Source organism: Aulonocara sp. 'chitande type north' Nkhata Bay, linkage group LG11 (genome assembly GCF_057382095.1).
Source record: "Aulonocara sp. 'chitande type north' Nkhata Bay isolate Kocher_YH1m ecotype deep benthic linkage group LG11, A_spYH_male_GT1.1, whole genome shotgun sequence".
Classification (NCBI taxonomy): Eukaryota; Metazoa; Chordata; class Actinopteri; order Cichliformes; family Cichlidae; genus Aulonocara; species Aulonocara sp. 'chitande type north' Nkhata Bay.
Genome location: NC_141354.1, coordinates 15,259,004 through 15,277,462, shown reverse-complemented (window position 1 = coordinate 15,277,462; position 18,459 = coordinate 15,259,004). Strand labels below are relative to the sequence as shown.

Sequence of the window (18,459 nt, the reverse complement as noted above, 5' to 3'; positions counted from 1 at the left end):
TTAATATACTAACAGAAAAGCCATTTGAGGAAGCAGATTTACTAGATTTAGTTTTAAAAATTACTATTCATTTAAAACTTTGACTAGGAAAAACTGCAAGCAGTTGTGGTGACTAATAGGACATCTAGAGGGTGAGGGTGTCGTGTACGTTCAATTACAAGGTGACCACCTAGTGGGAGGCAACCTGTTGCCAAATAATGTCCAACTCTGCATGAATGCAATCACTCTCTGACAACTTCGCAAAAGTTCTCAAAAAACTAGTATGTAATTGATAGATAAGCTACTGGCTGGACTCTAAATGTAAATAGTTACATGTGAAATCCTGTATATGTAGACATCAACCAATTTGTGATTTCCCTTTGATTTATCACAGTTAAATTCCTGTATTATTACAAATAGATTGTATGTAATTGCTAACTGGACCCATTCAATCGTAAAATACTAAAATGAAAGGAGACTCACTCTGTCTAATTGCAGTTTTAACACCCTCTTTATGACCCAGTAAGACAACTGGTGAGTGGTTGCAGACCTGGTACCCATCTTCTGAATTCATTACATGGTTAAAAGCATTTCTTTTGTTGTGGTGCTGCCTCCAACCACTGTTTTCCCTAATGTGATTGTACCATGAAGTAGAAAAGCATCTGTTCTAACTGGTACACAAACATACAGATTATCAATAACTGGGCTGCAGAAGAGCAGACTTAATATGGCTAAAATCTATAAATGAAAAGCAAGTGTGGCATGCTTTTTGTCCAGTAACAGTGTTCACCTATGTGTAAGCACACACAGGATCCACCTGAAAAGGTGTCAAATTAAAATAACACAATCAACAGAGGCAATTGCTAAAGGTAGAAAAGGCAGCATATGTTTTTCCTTCTGGCTATGAATTATGCAGAATTTTCCTGTCTTCTTCACTTTGTAGCAGTACCCATCTCCTCTGGCAGGTAGCCAACCACCATGAAACCACTATCCCCACTACAAAGCTAAGAAAGACACAAGGAGTAAAAGACACTTAGCAGGAAACAGAAACAAGGGAATAAGTAACCCCTAAAAGCCACTGGAGGCAACACTGCATCTTATGGCCTAATAGGCAAATGACAATACAGAAAACATGAAACGAACAGCAATGACATGTTTTTGTAGTCTAACATCTCATTGCTGTAGTAGTTTGTTGAACTTTTGTTTTAATAAGGGTACCCCGCTAGTTATTATTTGTTGCAAAATGTAAAGTGTCAAAAATGAAACGACAGCCAAACAAGCTTCATAAAGCAAAAAATCCCCCAAAAATGGAAACACATGGACACGCATGAAGTGGTGTTCTCACTCAAAGCAGCACAGGCAGACCTGTTTCCTTATCTGTTGAGTCGAGAAAATACCTATGGCTGAAAAAGAGTTTGAATAAGAGATTATTTTACCCTTAGGGACAGCTCACTGCTGCGGTATTAGCATACCAACACCCTGTTAGAGGCTGCACTCCTGTGCTCTGAGCACACACGCACACACACAAAATATAAGCACAATGTCGCTCATTTTTGCCTCTAATCCAAAGCCAGCCATGCATGACTCCAATCTGCTCCTTTGCTGTAATCATGTCCAGATATTAAGTCAATAAATCATCGGAAACTTGTTACCTAATTTGTGCAGGACTATGATGAATCTGTTGTCCTCTGGGCATCGTCATGGTAGTGTAATGCACTGCACTTGGACAATGGGAACAATTTTCATATCTGCATCTTCACCTTGAATTATCTCAACGCAAGTCACTTTAATCCTACACCTCTCAGGGTATTAGATCGTGATATTCGTATATTCCTGTATCTCAAAACCAGTAATGCCTGCCAGGCACTGATAAAGCATGAAATGTACAATTATACTTTGATCCTTCTCTTGAGTGATGGCAATCTAATTTTTTCCAATTTGAAAGCAGTCATTCTAGAAAATGTGACAAGAGGCTTCAATGGTTTTCTACCATCTCAAGTGCAGGCTGGCAGATATGAATTGAATCAGGGGAAACATTTAAATTAACCATGCAATTTAAACAATCAAGAAAAGTCTTAGGTGGTCGTGCATTACATAATTTACATTAAATGTAATGGCAGAGGAGTCCACACTCAAAGATACACCTATCTAGAGTTGCATAAGACATTTCTACTTCAAAACAGAGAAAATTGGTTCAGGCATGGGCTCAAAACGGTGATAGTTTCCACGCACAGTTCTTGCAGATATTTGCCAGCACATTCACACTGTAAGGAAAAAAACCCTTGCCACCACATCTCAAAGGTGCTCTATTGGGCTGGGATCTAAAGAAAGTACACGAGGAAAGTGAAGTAAATTGAAATCACTGTCATGCTCCTGGAGCCATTTGGAGATGATGAGTGCTTTGTGACAAGGCTTGTTATCCTGCTGGAAGCATCCATTTGAAAAAGTGCAGACTGTCGATGAATGGGTGCACCTGGTCAGTAACAATGTCTAAGTATGTTATGATGTCTAAATGGTTCTCAGATGGCATTAAGGCAAGCAATGTGTGTCAAGAAAATATCTTCCCTAAGTTACACGTCAACAAACAACCCTTACTGTGTGCACGTTGTAAGACAGGTCCATGATTTCATATAGTTTACTCCACTTGCCATTGGAATTGTAATTCCTTCACTTTATGGAATTATGCTCAGGGGTTAATGTGGGCCATAACAATCCAGAACAGCAATCCAACACCGTCAGTAAATAGAAATACATAGTAATAGATTAATGCATAATACTGCTGAATCCCTGTGATTTGTCCATCTTACATTGGTTACTCAACTTCAGCATCTAGCTAGTGCTACTGAAAGGAGCGAGCATAAATGGTGCTAATTTTGTTTAAGTGGCAGGTAGTTTCAAACACAACAGCTCCACAAACATCAGCAAAAACAAACTGTGTGTATGGCCAAATAGGTGCAGTTGCTGTTTTTCCCAGGGAGAGAAAAAATGTTTCACAGGACAAGAAAGGAATATGAGAGATATTTTCAAAGGTAACGAATGTTCAGTAAGAAATATTTGATAAAATGGAAACTATCCTAATTCATTTAATTTTTAATCAGATATTGGATCTATGATGTGCTGCAGAAGTTTCTTACATATTTTGCAATGTATAATAAGTTGGGGTATTTTTTTGGGTTATTCAAAGGTTGTATAAAGGGGGTAGTTTAGTACGGTTTAGTGCATGCTAAAGTGGTTAGTTTGCAGCACTGTGGTGTAGTTTGCAGTAATTCACTATGGTGGACAGATACAGGGTAGCAACAGAGTAGCAATGATCAACTTAAATGAAAGGTTACGTTGCTGATTAGATTCACTCACCAAATACTACCTACTATGTAGTGGTTGGAAATCAGCTACACAGCTTATGAATAATCTACTTGTATCATGTTGAATTCAGCTGGCTGGACAGGTCAGTTGATTACAGCCTGCAGATGAAGTAAAATCTAATGGAGCTCAGAATACAAATAACTATGTGTTTTATTTTAAGTGATTATTCTCCCCATGGTGCTATACATAAACTCCCCCCACCTGCCAAATCCCTCTTGAACCGACTACGCTATTCATAAGGCATAAGGATCACATTAAAATTTCTCAGAGTGGGTCTTGCAGGAATACTCATATTTTGAGGCATCACATTGTAAAAGCATTTTTAAATAAAACTGCTGTTAAATGGAAGTGTTGCTCAGAAGGCCGTAAGCAGACGGATCTTTGTTGTTCACACTCAGTATGTCAACACTCGAAGAAATCCACCTAGTCTCACCTTTATTCGTGAGGGTTTAGAAAGAAGTGTGTAGCTATAGCTCTCTTCATCCTGACTTTTAAAAGGTTCACATCAAAATACAACGATCGCATTTAATGTTGTGGAGTGACTAATTAATCAAACATCAGTAGTACCCCATAGTCACCTGCAGCTTTTGCTCATTTTGAGTATTCTCTTTCTTAACCCTAACCTTCATCAGGTGAATGACTCGGCCACTCAGTGATATTTAAACTCACATTTTCTTAACCAGCACATTTACCATTGCTGTAGAATGATTGAATGACATTCACTGAGCTTTTAATATACTTGGATGGATGCCACAGAAAGCCCAAGCAATAATGAAATTGCCATATTCTTTAAAAGATGAGGAGGGTTGCTTGTCATGAGCCATTCGTAGCAGCCTATAGAACCTTTTTTCACAACTCTACCACTTTCTTATTGTGTTCCTGTGAGCGACAAACTTTCTTCTTTGAGTCTGATCAGGAGGTTGCAAAATGCATTGAATCCAACAGTTTGTCATTTTCTAGTTTCCCTATTTGCATCCATTATTCTTATAATATAACCAACATAATATTTTGGTGAATCAACTACCTCTGAGAAGACTGAAAATTATTTTAATTACAACCATAACAAAAGAATCTACTTTTCACTGCTGGGAGTGAGAAATGTGGTAAACGGCAAAAAATCAGAGAGATTTAGAGAGACTTTAGACTCAGTGAGGGGAGCAGAGCAGAATAAAGCCCAAAGGAAATAAAACACACACAAAAAAATTGTTTCAACATCTTCAACATAACCATGTCACACAGCACATAGAAGGCTTTCCAAGAAGAAAATAATATACCTAACCTAAGGGCAGGGTAACAGAACTCCAAATGCTGAAACTACTAATGCTGGAAAACAAGTTTTTCGGAAATGCAAAATGTGGCAGTATTATTATTTTTTCTTTTTTAGATTGTCTGAAGTAACAAGAGATCAGTCTAATAGTTTTCCTAATGACTGAATGCTACCACCCCTTCACACTGAACTTCAGCCGCACTTTTCATCTGACTGTCATCTCCTGTCACAAACAAATGCAAATCCTGGGAGAGAAGAGAAGCAGTCATTGCAAGGTTCTATCAGTGAATGAAGAAACACTCAATGAACTATGATAAAAACAATGCACATGTGCATGACCGTGCTTTGCATTTCTCCAATCTAAAAACAATACAATTTCTCTTTTTAAGCATTTAATATGTTGCCTTATTTCACCATTTTCAATTCAACATATGGTTTAACATGATTTGCAAATCCTCACATTTGTTTTTTCTTTACACTTTACACAGCATCCCTGCTTATCTGGAAGTAGAGTTTAAGAACCACTCAAACTATAATTCACCATTACTATGTTCCCGTGCAAAGGTAATAGCAAGAAATGCTACATTTCATGCAGATTTAAAAAGAAATGTGCAAAATACAGAAGACACTTGCTGCAGATGTAACTGTTAAGGATTAACTACATACCCAAGTTGCGCCCATTCACCCAACCAAGCTGAATGCAAGTGTATGCTTTCAGACAGCATGATAAGCATCTACTGATATTATGAACTACTTCCACATTTGAAATTCTACTTACATAACAAATGCAATAAATTAGTAGGCTATTCCTACCAACATATTAAAAAAATATACTAAGCACCAATGGTTATTTTACACATGATGTACTGTATATAATGGAGCCTAAACATGATGCAGGCATCTGGTTTTTCAGAGACTCGGTCTCCGACTAATACACCATTGTTACGTTTCGGTGTTGTCAGTGTTTTGTTTTTGCGTGACTGTCATGTGTTTCCTGTTTTACTTTGAAGGTTTGTTGTTATCTTAGTGTGTTCAGTTTACATTTTCCCTGTCTCGTCAGTTCTAATTTGCCCCAGCTGTGTTTCCCTCCTGTGGTCCATTCCCTAATTGCTCCTTCTATGTATTTAAGCCCTGTGTTTCTGTATGTCATGGTCGCGATCTTCCCCCCCGTTGTAAATAGTTTGACGTCTGGTGTTTGGTGATGTAAATAAATGTGGTGTTTTGCTTTAAATCTCGTTTTGGGGTTATTTTTATTTTCCTTTTTTTTATTTTTTCTGCGTTGCACCCCGGTTGCCTAGGCCGGGGTGTAACATATGGGGGCTCGTCCGGGATCGCTGAGGGGTCCGAGGGAGGGACCGCTTCAGCCGTCTGTCTTCGCTGGAGGATCCGAGGGACCGCTCCAGCCTTCTGCAGCTGGTGGGCTGCGTGTTCGTGTGTGCAGCTGGTGGGCTGCGTGTCCGTGTGTGCAGCTGGTGGGCTGCGTGTCCGTGTGTGCAGCTGGTGGGCTGCGGGTCCATGTGTGCAGCTGGTGGGCTGCTCATCCGCCTTCGCTGGAGCGTCCGAGGGACCGCTCCAGCCTTCATCCGCCTCTGCTGGAGGGTCCGGGGGGACCGCACCAGCCTTCGTCGTCTGCTGGAGGGTCCGTGGGACCGCTCCAGCCTCCATCAGCTTCGTCTGCCTTCATCCGCCTTCGCCGGGGGGAGGGTCCGTGGGACCGCCCCAGCCTTTGTCGTCGCTGGAGGGTCCGTGGGACCGCTCCAGCCTTCATCCGCCTTCGCTGGAGGGTCCGAGGGACCGCTCCAGCCTTCGTCGTTTGCTGGAGGGTCAGTGGGACCGCTCCAGCCTCCATCAGCTTCGTCTGCCTTCGCTTCAGCCTTCGTTTGTCTTCGCTGGAGGGTCCGTGGGACCGCTCCAGCCTTCGTCTGCCTTCGCTGGAGGGTCCGAGGGACCGCTCCAGCCTTCGTCGTCTGCTGGAGGGTCAGTGGGACCGCTCCAGCCTCCACCAGCCTTCATCCGCTTTTGATCAAACATTTCACTTGGGGTTACATGTTTGATTTTTGGGTGGGGGGAAATGTTACGTTTCGGTGTTGTCAGTGTTTTGTTTTTGCGTGACTGTCATGTGTTTCCTGTTTTACTTTGAAGGTTTGTTGTTATCTTAGTGTGTTCAGTTTACATTTTCCCTGTCTCGTCAGTTCTAATTTGCCCCAGCTGTGTTTCCCTCCTGTGGTCCATTCCCTAATTGCTCCTTCTATGTATTTAAGCCCTGTGTTTCTGTATGTCATGGTCGCGATCTTCCCCCCCGTTGTAAATAGTTTGACGTCTGGTGTTTGGTGATGTAAATAAATGTGGTGTTTTGCTTTAAATCTCGTTTTGGGGTTATTTTTATTTTCCTTTTTTTTTATTTTTTCTGCGTTGCACCCCGGTTGCCTAGGCCGGGGTGTAACAACCATTAAAAACAGTAAAACGTGGTAAGAATTCCTCTTCTGATTCTGATGAAGACAATTCTTTTGTGTCATGTGACAGTCCTGCATAATTGACTTCTGATTTCTTTGCGTTTCAGTCCAGTCAGTCACACAACCAAATCTGAAAGCATCTTAATGTGAAAAGCTAAAAGAGAAGAGATTACTAGTTTAAATCTCCATCATGCTAAAACACAGAACCCATCATAAAATATTCAATATTAAGTGTGCATGCAGTACAGGCATTACAGCACTTCAATTTTATTCCATTTCACTCACTTGCAACCACATCACTTCTCAGTGGTGCAAAAAGAAAAAAACTACAGTATTTATCTGAAATGAAGTATAAGTCTGATAACAGGCTCTGGTTTCTGAGGTATCATGCTGAAGCTAATCAGTGAACCTTGACTACCTCTGCAGGGTCTCTATCTCCCTCTGTCCTTGCTTCAGTGTGAAAGGCCTTAAAGGGATTTTGTCTGACAGTGAGGCAGAAGAAACTCTAAAAACTACCTCAGTTTCACTTTTTGTGCATGTTTATCATCTTGCCGCATGTACAAACTCAGGCGAGACCCAGGGAAGACGCCCGCGTCATCTCCATATCTATTTTATTGAGATTCTGCTTCTACCTAACATGTATGTTTTATTTATTTTTCCCATTGGCCAATAATAACATGCCCACTTTCATAAGTACACAACTCCCAGCAATTGCTTCCCATAAGCTGATTAAACTTAGCTTCCAGCCAGCTTCTCATTGACTTAAAGTTTGTTAAAAAGGTGCATCTTTCAAGAACTTTTGCATCTCATGTTTTACAATATTTTACAAATAAAGTGTTACTGGATTCTGTCCATTTCAGGTCTGAGTCAAATTAAAAGCAAAAACATATTTTGAGGCCTCTTTAGATTCACCCCTTTTTTAAATTGTTATGTGTGTGCATCTAAATCACAATCTTTGAAATTTGAGAGGTCACATCCAGAGATGGGCAGTAACGCGTTACTGTAATCTGATTACTTTTTTAAAAGTAACGAGTAAAGTAAGGGATTACTATCGCAAAAACTTTAATTAGATTACCGTTACTTTCCCGTAGGAACGCTGCGTTACTGCGTTACTAAAACCGTGATTTTTTTTGCGAGAATGTCTCATGACAATAACGTAAGCGAGTGCGACATTCGTGACAACAGCTGTGTGCAGATCAACAATGGATAATATGTCAAGTATTAAGTATATGTCAATGCATAAAGTTAAAAGATTAAAACTGATAAAACAAGTTAAAAAAAAGAGACTTTTCCATTTGAGTACATTTTGTGATGGATTATGCAAAAAAAGTAGAATTGGGCTGAAAGATCTATCGCTTTATTACCTATTCAGGTTGTAAATCGTGTTTTTAAAAAGTAACTAAGTAACTAAGTAATTAATTACTTTTGAAAATAAGTAATCAGTAAAGTAACGGGATTACTTTTTGGGGGAAGTAATCAGTAATTAGTTACTGATTACTTTTTTCAAGTAACTTGACCAACACTGGTCACATCTAAAAATAACACTATTGTTGGTCAGAAGTTAAAACTATGGGAAACAATTCAGTTTGATTCAAATCAAGGTGCTTTCTATTGCAAAGTAAAGACCTACAATATTAGAGACATACAACAATCAGACGACTTCCTATGAGCAAGCACTTGGCGACAGTGGGAAGGAAAAAATCCCTTTAAAGAGGAAGAAACCTCTTAAACCCAGAACCAGGCTCAAGAAGAGGCAGCCATCTTCTGCGACCAGTTGGAGGTGAGGGGAAGAAGACAGGACAAAAGACAGAGTGTGAAAATAATTATTAATAATAACTACTGCTCAGTAGTAGAGTGGTGTATAAACACAAATGGTGAAAAGAGGTGAGCAAAGAAATGATCAGTGCATCATGGGAAGCTCTCAGCAGCCTAGCCCTATTGCAGTACAATTGAGGAAAGGTTAAGGGTCCCCTGGTCCAGCCCAGATCATAAGCTCTATCAAGTTTCAAGCGTAATCTTAAAAAGAGAGATGGTGTACGTTGTGTACAGAATCCATACTGGGAGCCGGTTATACAGAAGTGGGACCTGAAAGCTGAAGAACAGAAGTCGCAGCAGATGAGCCTGATTCTGCCGGAGGTTTCTTCCTGTTAAAAGGGAGTTTTTTCTTCCCACTGTCGCCAAAGTGCTTGCTCATAGGGAGTCATATGATTGTTGGGTTTTCTCTGTATGTATTATTGTAGTGTCTACCTTACAAATATAAAGCGTAACTGTTGTTGTGACTTGGCGCTATATAAATGAATTGAATTGAATTCAGGTAAAGAGGTAAACCCCTTGAGGACCATGCTCTTCTAAGAAACTGCTCATCACATCATCATAATTTAAATGGAACGAAACACAGCCACCTTTTTCCCCACACTCACTGGATTGGCCTTAAGGCAAAGTATGCAAAAAGCCCAAATAAGGCGCTAAAAATACTAACAGCACAAGCAGTCGTGAAAGGTAAGAAAAATGGAAGCATATGTTTGTCCTTCTGGAAATGAATTATGGAAGAGCTACCTGTCACCTTTGTTTTATGGTAGTGCGGGCCTTCTGAGATTCTGAGCTATGACAGCATACACAAGCCTCATTTACAGAAACCAAAGGGATTATATGACAGCATCGACACATATATTTTTAATGACCCATTATCACAGCAAAATTGCATCAGCTCTTTTGGCAGGGTGTACGTGGCTGTACCTTGGCACAATCTGTATGCAGCCCATTAGGCTTTTATCTTGGGTAAAAACTCTGTTCGGTGCATTGAAAACTGTAACTTTTGGTTACTCAAGAGAGAAAGAAAACTGTAAGTGGCCTGTGGCTTCTTTTTACTTCCTGCTTTAACTGCACTGATACTTTTTCTTGGCTTGGGTTTTTATTAGTGTTTGTACTTGCTGACTAGAACTGGTTTATACGGCATTCATTAATGGGGTTTTAAAGGGTAACACAAGCCAGTACAATGACAAAGAGAGCACCCAGAATCTCTGCAATCTTGAAGTCTTCGAAATCAGTCAGAGTCATCATTCAAGACTGTGTCTTACACACATCAAAAACCACATGCTCTATCATGAAAGATCTCCAACTCAAGGCAGAGCCAAAACAAATTCACAGTTTATATTAGGTTGAGGGAAGTGTATGGTGTAAGCTGATGGAGACAGACAAGGTAATGATTTTGTTGTGTAGGATGTAGCAAGTCATGTGCTGGGGTGGCTCGAGGCAGAATCTTACACTTCAGCAAACATCACTGATGAGTCAACAATCAGCCCCCGGGGTCTACGCTTTATGATCGCTCTCAGCAGTACTCTGTTCCTCTCGCCCTATTCTTCTCATTCTCTGTCTCGCTTATTATAACCCCCTCATTTATTATCTCTCGCCATCTAACTTTCTCTCAGACTTTGACATTCAACAAAGTTCGATGTGCCTCTCTCTCATAGTTAGACCTTTTACCTCTTGAAGTCGTCATCATGTCTGACACTGTGGTCAGCAGCACAGGAGCACCACAGGGAACTGTGCTGTCCCCTCTTCTCTTCACCCTGTACACCTCTGACTTCTGCTACAACTCTGAATTATGCCATATTCAGAAGTTTGCAGATGACACGGCCATCATGGGGTGTATCTGGGATGATCAGGAAGAGGAGTACAGAAGTCTGGTGAGGAACTTTGTCGCATGGAGTCACACAAACCACCTGCAACTCAACACCTCAAAGACTAAGGAACTGGTTGTGGACTTCGGGAGGTCCAGAGAAGGTCCACTGCCGGTTCAGATAGAGGGGGAGGAGGTGGAGGTGGTCAACAAGTACAAGTACCTCGGGCTGTGGGTGGACAATAAACTGGACTGGTCATGCAACACAGAGCACCTGTATAAAAAAGCCCAAAGCCGACTGTACTTCCTCAGGAGGCTGAGGTCTTTTAACATCTGCAGGAAGCTCCTGAGGATGTTTTACCAGTCGGTGGTTGCTGGAGTACTTTTCTATGCTGTGGTGTGCTGGGGGAGCAGCACAGCAAAGAGGGACTCATCCAGGCTGGAGAAACTGATCAGGAAGGCTAGCTCTGTGGTCGGCATGAAGCTGGACACTCTGGTGACAGTGGCAGAGAAAAGGACATTAAAGAAACTGATGGACATTATGAACAATGCTGGGCATCCTCTGCACACGGCCATAAATAATCAGAAGAGTCTGTTCAGTGACAGGTTGCTTCTCCCCAAGACAAGAACTAACAGACTTAAAAACTCCTTTGTCCCACACGCCATCAGACTGTTTAACTCCTCTCTGGAGGGGAGAGGGAGGGGAAACAGGAGGACAAAGGAGGGGGGAACAACTAAGCTGTAGTGCCTCTGCACCTCACTGTACAATACCTTGTGCAATACTTTTTGTAAATAGTCAACAGTGCAATAGACTCAATACTTGAAATGTGCAATGCACTTGTATTTTTATTTTTTATTCCTATTTATTCTATTTATCCCCTTTGTATATTTTATTTATATTTGTCTCTGTATTTATATATGTGTGTGTGTGTGTGTGTGTGTGTGTGTGTGTGTGTGTGTGTATATATATATATATATATAACAATTCTGTAACTGTAACTTCGGTCGTTGCTGTGCTTTTTGGAAGTCGAATTTCCCAGAGGAACCCACCCGAGGGATTAATAAAGTTCTATCTTATCTTATCTTAAGTCTCGACAGTCTCTCTCTCTCTCATGCTGATTCTGTCCGTCTTGTTAGAGCCCAGATTTATTACAGTGATCTGCCAGAGCTCCTGTCTCGCCTACTAACACATACAATGGCAAACATCATGCATATGTTGTTGTTACCATTATATAGATACGTACACTGAAGCTATAAAGGGCCTCGGGCGGATAAACAGAGGTGAATTAATGTTGTCTCTACGAAATGAAATTCACCATTAACTCCACACGAGAGACCTTGGACCGAGAATGTACCTTGGGATAAAATGGACCATTTGAAAAGTTAACCACAGGTTAAAAAAAAATATGTATATAGATATATATGATATGCTTCATAATCTTGTTAAAATCTTGTTAAAATTAGGTCTAAGGCTGGACCTGGAGAACATAAGGTGAAACCACTGCATTGTGTTGCTCTAATAGTCAGGCTACAAATGGCTTTTGATGTCATTTTTAATGAGCTTGAAATTCACAGTTTATTTTCAATGTACTGATCTGAGAGTCATATCTCAAAACAAAAAAAAACCTGCAAAAGAAAAACACCCAGAAATGCCACAGAGGGTCCTAATTGGAAGAGTTTGAATCACTGAAGCCATCAACATTTGGGAAGAGGGTTGTAATGAACAAGCAGATCCTTTAGGCTAAACAAAACAGACTGGGGAAAAAAAACAAAACACAAAAAACCCCACAACGAGACCAGAAGCACAGTTTGGAACTTTTTATCCCTTCCAAAAAACAAACAAATAACCATTTTTTCCCTCTGTGAACCCCCGCAAACAATGAGGTTATCCCACGTGTCTGTTTTAGGCAGGAAAATACAACATCCTGTCGGAAGTATAGGACAAAAAGTTAGCCGTCGAACTCGGCGTAAACAAGAGCAAATGCCTGTAGGCAGTGTATATCTTTATGTTTCCAAGCAGTGCCCAAGGCAAAGGTTGAGTGCCATGAATAATTCACGCCTTTACAAAAAGAAACAGAGTTATTGTTTGAAATATGACTACAAACATTATTTCTGACAGAATAATTAAATATTAAAGGGCAAGACAGATGCACATTGTACCTTAATGACATTTGAATGAGGCAAAGTAAAATAAGCCACGCACAAAATACGAGTGGTGAGATACCAAGAAAATGATGGCTCACCAGTGACTGCAAAGCCTCCTGCTTCTTGTTGACTATACACGCACCATGGTTTAAGCACTGGTGTCTACTGTCAGCTATTATTTTTATGATTATCAGTGTGGAGACAGTATGTACATATGAGCCTATACATGTGTACACGGGCTAAGAGTGGTGACGAGGTTTATAAATACGAACGGTCTACTTTCATACCAGCAAGTCCTTTGCAAGACAGCAATAATTTGCATGATAGAGACAGTGCTTCAGGGAGAATTGTTCAAGATTACATAGTGGTGCATAGTTATTATGGATAAATGTTTATGTGCATACATTATATCATATCAGATGTAAAACACGACAAACAAAATGCAGTCCAAACCTACAAACAGTAAGGATACATCAAGGAAGGTATGCACCGATCTATTCATTCAATGAGACAAAAGCACAACAGCTTGGGTAGAGTAGTTAATCTATACAAATTCTACTATGGTTACATAAAACTAAATATCTGCCAACATCCCATTCATGTATAAACAAGCTTTCGCAAGCTTTTGCACCGACCACCTGTGACAGAATCACACACCTTAAAACTGCGCTTTTAGGGAAACTAACAACAAAAAAGGAAACCCATCATCATCAGTAGTAATACTTTTTGCATTCATGCAGCAATCTGGATATCATTTTATATCAGGTTAAACAAAGTCTGAATTCTTCACTAAAAAAAGAAAAAATAAGAGTGCTTCGGCTGCTATCTAATCACTCTTTTAGACAGTTTCCTTTGGCGCTTCAGGTCTAACTTCCAGGTGCCTAAGCAACAAGACAGTTGAAGGTGGGGAAAAATAAATCAATAGCTGACTCGCTCTGTCACAAATGTAGCAAAGCTAAACTGAAAAAGTGATTTATCTTTTCTTTTTTGCTGAGAATGTACAGTGAAAACCTTTATTTTCTCACATGAAGAACATTTTCCCATCCTGTTTGCTGTACACTCATATCAAAAACAATCACATACTCAGTCCACCATTGCTCTTTAAATCAATATAAAATATAGGTTAACAATAAAATGAAACATGTGAGTGTCACTTATCTTTTTTCTTTCAACAGTACTTTCATTCTGAAAACCAACAGCTCATGGCTCATTGCAATCTTGGCTAGCATTGGCTATACACAAACACTGTACTGTCACTTAGTTAATCAAATATTCTATTAATAATCAGGAAAAAAATGAAATGGTCCAATTCATCTTAAATGCAGTGCTTCCAACTCCAAATCTGTTCAGATTTCTGAGGACTCTCACTAACATACTGTACTTATATATAGAATTTCAAACATTCACATACACTGCATGATATGGATATCTATATTTAGGTCTGTGTAAACCCTTGTGGCTACACTGTGACAGCAAAAGACATATATGCACATAACATTCCAGTTCTCCAACACAGGTGTAAATCCCTCTGGTCACCGGGTCGGAGTGAGGAGATGATTTTCCACTGACCTTTTCCTGCAGCTCCAGCCAGGTTCACACAATGTCTGAAAGGCTTATGGTATGCCATCGGTCATATGAGGGACACACTTAGACACACGTTTGACACTCTACCCTAGGCGCTTACAAATTTCAATTACCTGTATACTAGACACTGAAATGTGATTTCTGTTATCACACTGCCCAAAGGCTAGACTCAGTTGCCAAGCTACTACAGAGAGAAAACAGAATTTCTCTTCTTATTGTTTTATCTGGAGGGAAAAACACTAAAAATGCTGGACGCTTTATTCAGTAACATTAACCCCCCCCCAAAAAAAAGTTTATTTATGTGTTTTACTTAATTCATGTGCACTGGTTTCATATCAGCTCAGCGAAGTAAAGTATGCATGTCTCAGCTTGTTTTCATGCACTGGTGTTAGTTCCCAACTCTGTTTCAATGTGCATGTGTTTGTGTGTTTGCACTTGTTAGCCTTACTCGATTTACAGCTCATGGCACGTCCCAAAAGCACTCAGCCAAGAGGAGACACCTTCATTTTTTTAAATTCATTCATAATATTAAATCACAATGCAGTAAAAATTACAAAAATAATATCACGATTTGAGAATTCTACAGTTTGATGCTGGTGGCTTGGGGGATGTCATTTGATGTTCTGGCTTTAGATTCACAATTTACAAGGTACTAGCAAAACAAGAGCCATGTGCTGTCACGGGTGTATTATAGCTAGTGAAACATTTTCAGCCTGCTCTACCCAAGCTGCGAATCCCATTTCCTGCAGCCTCACCACAGCAGTCACTCCCTGGAACAAATGCATAAGCCCAGGTGGGAATGTTGCTTGGCGACTTCTACACTCCATTAAGCATTTGCTCCCAGTTTAAGCAAATGCTGCATTTTAATGCAGTGTTTATTTACAAAAGTTTTGTGGTTCCCTGGACTCCATGAGCAGCGGGAGATGGCAACAAAGGATGTAAACTGTCGGACCGGATCATCGCACAGGGGATTAATCTGTGTTTCTAAAGCACGGGGCTTTACAGAATAAAAACATCTGCCTACATTTCGGCTCTTCATTATGACTAACATGAAATATTGAGTAGAAATGCATCAAGGTCTTCTAGAGATCTTTGCTGAATTATGTATACACAGGAGTCCGTGGATAAACTGAGCACCAGAGAATTTGCTTGCGCCGTCTATTCCCCACAGCCCCTCGCTGCATGACCTTCCTCTCCATTACCTACACTACGGAGCATTTTTCACGTCAACACAATCAATTTTTGTTTGCCCTGATCCTGTTCTGCTTTTACGCCTCTTACTGGAACCAAAATCCTGCCATTCTTTACGCTACATTTCAGCTCATACACAAGAGCAGAGGGTAGCTGAAAGAGGTGCGGCACACACCCAACTCTGTAGTGGTATGGAACCAACATCTGTATGTATCGATTCAATCAGATTTCCTCCAACACATACTTGCAATTGGCTTCAATATTTATTGCTCAGCCATTTGCGTGATTGATTTTTATATATGGGGAAGTCTACACAAACCGAATCCTACCCAGCAGCAAACATGCGTGCCAGTGGCCGAAAGCATCAAAGTACCACTCTAAATTGAAAATGCATGCAGCGCAAATTAAGCTCCACAGGAAAAGGGTAATTCAAGTTTGAGCATTGTGTTTGGTGACCACATTTTACAGAAAGCTTCAGTTTCTTCACAGGCTATCTTCCATGCTCATGTTGGAGCAAAAATTCACAGAAAACAGATTATTATCTGTTAGCCTCTTCTTTTTTCTTCTTGGAAGAAAAATATTTCTGGCTGCCACCACATATCAGCTATAAGCAGCATTTGAGCAGGCAATAAGTAACAGCTTTTTTGCAGTTCCATGTAAATAATACTTAAAATGCTTACCAAAGTCCCCAGGGACAAAGATGTCATAGACACAGGTCTGCCCTATGGTGTAATTATGCGGGTAGTTTGGGGACAGCACAGTTCCCTCTGAACCTGTGAAGTGACCTCCGCAGGGAGCTGTGGAGACAGCAAGGCAAGCAGCAGGGAAGCTCAGTTAACAAATATGAGGCAACCAGCTAATAATACCTGGAGGAAAAAGGGATTAAAATAAAATTAGTGCATCTATTGAAGGGTAAGCAGCTAAAAATCACACGCACACAAAAAAACAACAACAAACTTTAAAAGTTGCAGACAAATATAAATTTGTCCAGCAAATAAAAAATAATTTGACATTTGAGAGACATTTTGGACACATCTTCAAAAAGAAGAGTGAGCCATAAACGCGGAAAAGAAAAGCCCTGAGATGTGCTTAGAAAGAGCCAACGGGGAGAAAACCTGCAAGGAAAAATACTTTTTGCCTTTAAAATACAGAAAAACACCATCAGTCTCGGGAACACAAAAGCACAGCATTCCCACATGCCTGTGACTTTAATCAGCCCATACGGCTCAGCACCCTGTTTTGAAAGATTCAGATTCAATGACTCAGCTAAAGTTGGTCTTTCATCAGACATCCAGCGATTTTTGAAGGTGCTTCGTTATGATGTATAATTCTAATTGATTGCATTTTCCTATCACTAACCTTTACAAAGCATATCCATTAATTTTAATATCTGCTAATACAGCGTGTGGCTAAAGCTAGACTAAGGTCGCTTAAATTTAATTGTCATTAAACATACATCTCTCAAAACTTTCCTGCTACTCTCAGCAGATATTTAGCCAGTGATATTCAGTAGGCTTGTTAATATTAGTTGCAGTCTGTCTTGCTGCTGCATCGCATCTCATAGTCTGATCTTAAGCTGTTGATAATGTACCTAATTAGCTAAGAGTCGCTCTAATGCATTTACCACAGACCTCACGGACCGAGCCATCAGGTGGGAGAGCCTCGACTGTAAACAAACACACAGTCATTTGTATTAGGGAAGCTGTCACCAGCTGCTCTGAACCCCCCTATGGCCCACACTGTGCACATGTCACTGCTGTTCCATCGAGCAGCACATGAGAAGTGAGCAGAGGTGCAGAAGAATGGATCAGCGATTTATCCGCATTTGGTTGCTGAAGTAGCAAGAGGCATGTAATCAAACACATGTGACACGGGCACGCGAGGCTCTAATTCAAGCTGATTTGTCAGACAGAATGGGAGACATGGTGCTGTGGTGGGGGAGGAATCTGAGAATGCTACTAGTGGGAAGGAAAGCAAACTGCGCTGTCAATCTCGAGTAGGAAAGAGCGGCACCAAGGAAAGCAAGGGATTCTCAAGATATGCTTTAACGGTTTCTGTCTGACAGCCGAGTGCAGTGCTGCACAGAGAAGAGGGCAGGCTGCAAAACCACTCATTTTATGTTTTGTAAAAGGCTGATAGTTACGAAAGAAAGCTAAATGCTTCAGAGAAAAAGGCGAGTTATTACCTCATATGATTACATAAATGGTGATTTAAGAACTCAGTGCATGAAAAAATGATTTTTAAGAATGCTTGGATTGTCTTCAAAGTACGCACACAGCAAAATCTTCATATGATTACTGCATTTAGCAGTAAATCGTGTTATATTGTTACAACACTCCATCAATACAAACAGGATCGCAGTTTGAAGGAACGGCCTTCAAATATTACGTTTTTGAATCATTTTTCAATCATTAGATTTAGAATTTGAATCATATTGACCCTTTCCTTTATTCTACTTTTCTTACATACACAAGGGAGAAAATGGAGCAAATTGTAGCATAATAAAACAAATCTACTATACTGAAAGTACAAGAATAATCTGTAAAGTATGATACCACTAGCCAAGAAGCCCACAGGATGCCCTTAAGTTTGGGTAAGAATCACAGTTATACTCTATACTAAATATAAGTTTCTGACCTGAGTGACCTTGACTAAAAGTCCTGCTGTCTGTAGTACAATTTAACAACTGAAAACACAGTGAGCCATTATAGACTTGTTTAACGTAAACAGAGTGTACAGCTTGCTAAATAACATAAAGGAACAGTAGCTGGCCATATGTTGAGGCAGCTGAAGCCATTACATTTAGCCTTGAGACGGTTCAGTCATCAGTTCAGATGCATTTTCAAAGTGAAAACACT

General features: G+C 40.3%; 1 protein-coding gene across 2 annotated transcripts in view; it reads right to left on the bottom strand.

The window, feature by feature from the left end:
• The window catches only part of LOC147318685 (CUB and sushi domain-containing protein 3-like), a 255,640-nt gene that overhangs the window by 97,863 nt on the left and 139,318 nt on the right, over positions 1 to 18,459 (bottom strand). For both annotated transcript variants that reach the window (XM_086310755.1, XM_086310756.1), the window contains exon 31: positions 16,282 to 16,398. In XM_086310755.1, the coding sequence (XP_086166881.1) occupies positions 16,282 to 16,398 (117 nt within the window). The remainder of the gene's footprint in view (positions 1 to 16,281; positions 16,399 to 18,459) is intronic.